Source organism: Phanerochaete carnosa (assembly GCF_000300595.1).
Source record: "Phanerochaete carnosa HHB-10118-sp unplaced genomic scaffold PHACAscaffold_13, whole genome shotgun sequence".
NCBI lineage: Eukaryota > Fungi > Basidiomycota > Agaricomycetes > Polyporales > Phanerochaetaceae > Phanerochaete > Phanerochaete carnosa.
This window is the reverse complement of record NW_006767640.1, coordinates 76,979-81,158: the sequence shown is the minus strand read 5'-3', so window position 1 is coordinate 81,158 and position 4,180 is coordinate 76,979. Positions and strand designations below refer to the sequence as shown.

General features: G+C 49.6%; 2 protein-coding genes across 2 annotated transcripts; both read right to left on the bottom strand.

Annotated features, from left to right (window-relative positions):
* Positions 1–805: 805 nt before the first annotated feature.
* PHACADRAFT_201210 (uncharacterized protein) lies at positions 806–2,226 on the bottom strand (the record flags this gene model as incomplete). The annotated part of the gene is made up of 4 exons (XM_007401507.1): positions 806–1,391; positions 1,446–1,578; positions 1,629–1,805; positions 1,854–2,226. The coding sequence occupies 4 exons, from the start codon at positions 2,224–2,226 to the stop codon at positions 806–808; spliced, it is 1,269 nt and encodes a 422-aa protein (XP_007401569.1).
* A 509-nt stretch (positions 2,227–2,735) lies between these two features.
* On the bottom strand, positions 2,736–3,464 carry PHACADRAFT_106782 (uncharacterized protein; the record flags this gene model as incomplete). Its single annotated transcript, XM_007401506.1, has 4 exons — positions 2,736–2,855; positions 2,946–3,136; positions 3,167–3,335; positions 3,381–3,464. Coding segments are annotated over 4 exons (564 nt in total), but the record flags the coding sequence as incomplete, so codon positions are not given.
* Positions 3,465–4,180: the final 716 nt, after the last annotated feature.

Sequence of the window (4,180 nt, the reverse complement as noted above, 5' to 3'; positions counted from 1 at the left end):
CCTCTCGCCATATTATTGTAGTTATTTAGCCAAGCTTTTAATGCCAGATCACGTGACCCATCTCAAACGAAATTTACCAAGTCCAGAGTCTTCATGAAGTGCGCTGGATCTCATCAGTCTCGCGTTCGTGCACTCCTCCATGTAGTCCGAAATGAATTTTACATTGTGTGTGGTGATAGTGATGTAATTAAAGTATCTAATCTATTCTTCGTCATCCGAATTATTGAGGTCTAGCTCAGCATCCGAATCGTCTGCAGTGATGGTGAAGTGTAGCTCATTGTCATCGATGCCGCTTTTCTCCGCGCCGTCGTCTTCCTCCCTAATAACGATCATTCTGTGCTGAGCTTTCCACCATAATGTGCCGAACTTAGCAGACAGCCTGCACTCTATGGCGGCATGCTTTGCAGCATACAAGGCAGCACCCTCCGCAATCAGCAGGCAGGTCTTGAGCGTGGTGGCTCAACTTTCCTGTTTGTCCCATTGGATAGCGTTATTCTCCAACGTGGTAATGGTCTGTGACTTCTCAGCTTGGACAAAGAGACTTTCTTTCCGATAGCGCTCCTTCCGCGCCCTGGACTTCAAAAATTCTACGCGCAGCGCTGCCGACCAAGTAAAGAGTCAGTGGAGACCACAAGAGGACTTTGAGCCATGCACCGTTGTTGAGACCTCAAATACCATTTGCGCCCCCTTCACTGTCTGCACCCATCCAGATCCACGACAGCACAAACTTGCCCTCCGACATCCCCACTCTGGTGACCTCATTGTCACCACGTATAGAAGTAACATCCGTGTCTTGCAGAACCTTTCATCGTTGCTCCCAAGCATCTCCGCTGACTAGCAACAGCTTTGCTGCATGCGCAGCCTGGTATTTGGACTTCAGCGCCTTGATCTTCACCTTGTTTTGATCGATCTTTGTGCGTGCTCGAGTGCTGGGCCATTGGTGTCGTACGTGCCAATCTCGATAGCCGACCAGGCGAGAGTGGATATGGAGATGTATGCGTAGCTTGTCGAGGCTGTCGGCTAGCTGTCCATCTCTGAGTTTTGATTCCATGTCTGCTAGGCCAGCAACACAGGTATTCAGCTCAGAATGGTTGAGGGTGCTGAGAAGAAACAGGGGCTGGCTCTCCGGTAGATCTATTATGTCAACACTGGCAGGGGGGCGTGTACGACTGCTTGCCAATGAAGTGCTGCATGATGAGTTGGCATTCGCGCTCGTGGCCAGGGACTGGCGATGCAGCGCGAGCTTTAAGGGGACGCAGGGCATGTAGATTGCTTGCACAATGCGTATCATGTTGATGCGATGGTGAAGGGATGCCCGTTTTGCAATGACTTCAGCCATCTGGGATGGAGTGCAGTTTGCGGTAGGAGCATGTTTGGTCCTGAACTTCTGTCTGGAAATATGATAAGCATCGCTGAAGTATTGTTAGATACATGGGCAGACTTACTGTTGTTCTTCTAGATCCAGAAGAGTTGAGAGCATTGACGCAGGTGTAATCTCGTGTAGGAGAATGCATCCTTGATTCGCCTCTTCCTCCTCTTGCTGCAAAAGCTCCATCTGGATCTCTGATTCACTCATACCTGTGCATAAACGTTGGTCTACTCTAGGACGATTCACTGGTGTGACATACCTGTTGGCTTCAAGTAATAGGGGTCGGGCAATGACTTGTCAGCCTCATACACGACAATCGTCGCTGTCCATTTGGCAACATGCGATGGCTGCAAGTCGGTGGTAAACGTCTGGTGCAGGCAGTCAAACTTAACGTAGCTAGCGACGGCTGTACACTCTCGCTTATCAAGAGATGTTCCTATCGCGTAGTTAGTGACCGTGCCCACTGACAACACAGACGGCGTACCCATCGTAAAGTATTTCTCCATATCGTTATACTCCATATGGTCCTCGAGGGTCTCCTCTTGAGAACCTGGTCCCATCTCCTGGGTGCTGCCGGCCACAGTATCGAAGCGCGACCACCCACGTTCGACTTCCTTGCCGTCGGTGCGACCTATTCCCTGCTTGAGGTTGAAGGAGAACTGGTTGTGGCGTTCTTCCTTGTGGCCATTGAAATGGTACTTTGGAATTGCATAACGCACTTCCTCTTTGGGTAGCTCGATCCGCAGATGGTCCGGTAGGACAGCAATCCACTCCAAAAGATGGCGCAACCACTGGCACATGATATTGTATGACAGTACCAAACGCATTCCGCGAGCCAGGTGAACCAGCGCTGACATGGTGACGAAGTCAACATTACAGTTCCTACGGCAAAATCAGCAGCTGCTGTCAGATGCCTAGCAGCTGAGGCTCACCTCTCACCCTTCTGCAAGTCACCTACGCCATTTGGAAGGACAAAACCATGTCACGCGTCAATGGCCATGACGCACCCTGTGGTTGCATATCCTTTAAAAGACTTGTTGGCGTTCATCATTGCGGCAAACCCGGTGCAAGTGCTTATCTATATTAGATGATGTAAGCTCAGGACAACAGTGGATCGTGCGGGTATACTCAAATCTTGTTGATTTGCATACTTCAGTATGTGGCTCCGATACTCCTTTCCATCGACAAAGAAACCCCACCCCAACGACAATGACGGGTCTTGCAAGTTACTTCCAATCGCATGTCATTTCAACCAGAAGTTAGTGTCAATTGCAACAAACGTGGTATAGATGAAACTAGGGCATGTGAGCGAAGCAAGGGATCATGCGCAACAGAATACTTACCGTAGGTCATCAGATACATCATTTCAATTCTCGGGTAAGTTGACTCCCGGTTGCGGACATGCCGGACAGCGAGTACAGAGCTCGCCAGGCCTTGTTGCATTCACTCCTTTGGAATCATAGCCTCGCCCTGCACGTTTGAGCAACTGAAGATGTCGTTATTCTTGCACCATGTGGAGAAAAGATTTGAGGCGATCCTGTCAGGAGTGAGCTTCGAGACAAAGTTACAAGCAGACAGACAGATTTACGTAGCGTTGCCCGATGCTTACACAATCCGTAAGCTTTGTGAGAGTGATGTAGTAATCATACGCCATGAGCTTGCTTTGCAGAGTGAGAAGATGGAAGGTTTCCAAGGTGCGAAATGTACAGCAAGTTGTTGGGTCGTCCAAAGTGGCGGGATACAGCTCATAGCGGAGAAGTTGCTGCACTCAGGTGCCAGCTGTCTTGAGGCAATTACACTGGCAGAATTGTAGATTGACCGGGTGGAAGCCATTCGTGTGAAGGACAACGAAACTTCGAGGTGCAGTGGATGGTGCAGAACAGTGTTCACCAGGCTGGTGACTGAGCTGAACAACTAAACCGATGTCCTTGAGGCTGATGCTTTCAAAAAAGCGTCCATTCCAACACTGGAATATGTCAGCCAGACTTGCATTATGAAGTACATCACATACCTTGATTTGATGGAAAGGTTGATTTGCATGCATGGTTGAGCAGCAGCTCTTGCAAACTATCGCGCGTCCCATGCAGTCCTGGCATCAGTACTCAGGATGCCCACGCTTGTCATTTGGATAAGAAGGACAGTATTCCCATTTTGCACCAGCCCATCTCTCGAGGCGCAGAACTTCATCCAGGAACAAGTCTCTTAGTGGAGCCCAGCCGAGCAAGACCTGATCGTGCACCTGAAAACATTTGAGAGTAGGCCAGACACAAAATATTGGCCTTACCAAAGTAGCAAATGTTTTCTCACCAAGTCCCTTATTCTTGTGGGGCGACTTGGGCTGTTTAGTCGCTTGAGAGAGCGGGGTAAGAGATTCGTCTGGAATGTCAGGCTCATCGTGGTGTTCGAGATTCCATGGTAGATCAGCATCGGTGAAGTCTAGATGGGGGAATCTCGATGGCAATGCTAGAGCTGGGCAGTCTTGTGCTGTGTGGTTGACACGGCAGCTGTCGCCAGAGATCTCATAGATAGTTGCAATGGCGGTGTGTGTTGGAGTGTCGTCTTGATGAAAGATAAAGATATCCTGGTTGTTATCGTGTCATTGTCGCTTTCTAGGCATTGGAGGGTATGCATGCCAGGAGGGAGAGTTTGCGGGCGTTCAGATAGGCTAAGGGCATGCAGTAGAGCAATGAATAAAATTTCACTGCAATAATGCGAGCGATATTGCTCGGAGCCGCATCATCTCATGGTCCTTTGGCCGCGGAGCGTCGGGCAACATGCGGAATGGTAATATTGGCGGCAAGTTCGAGCTGG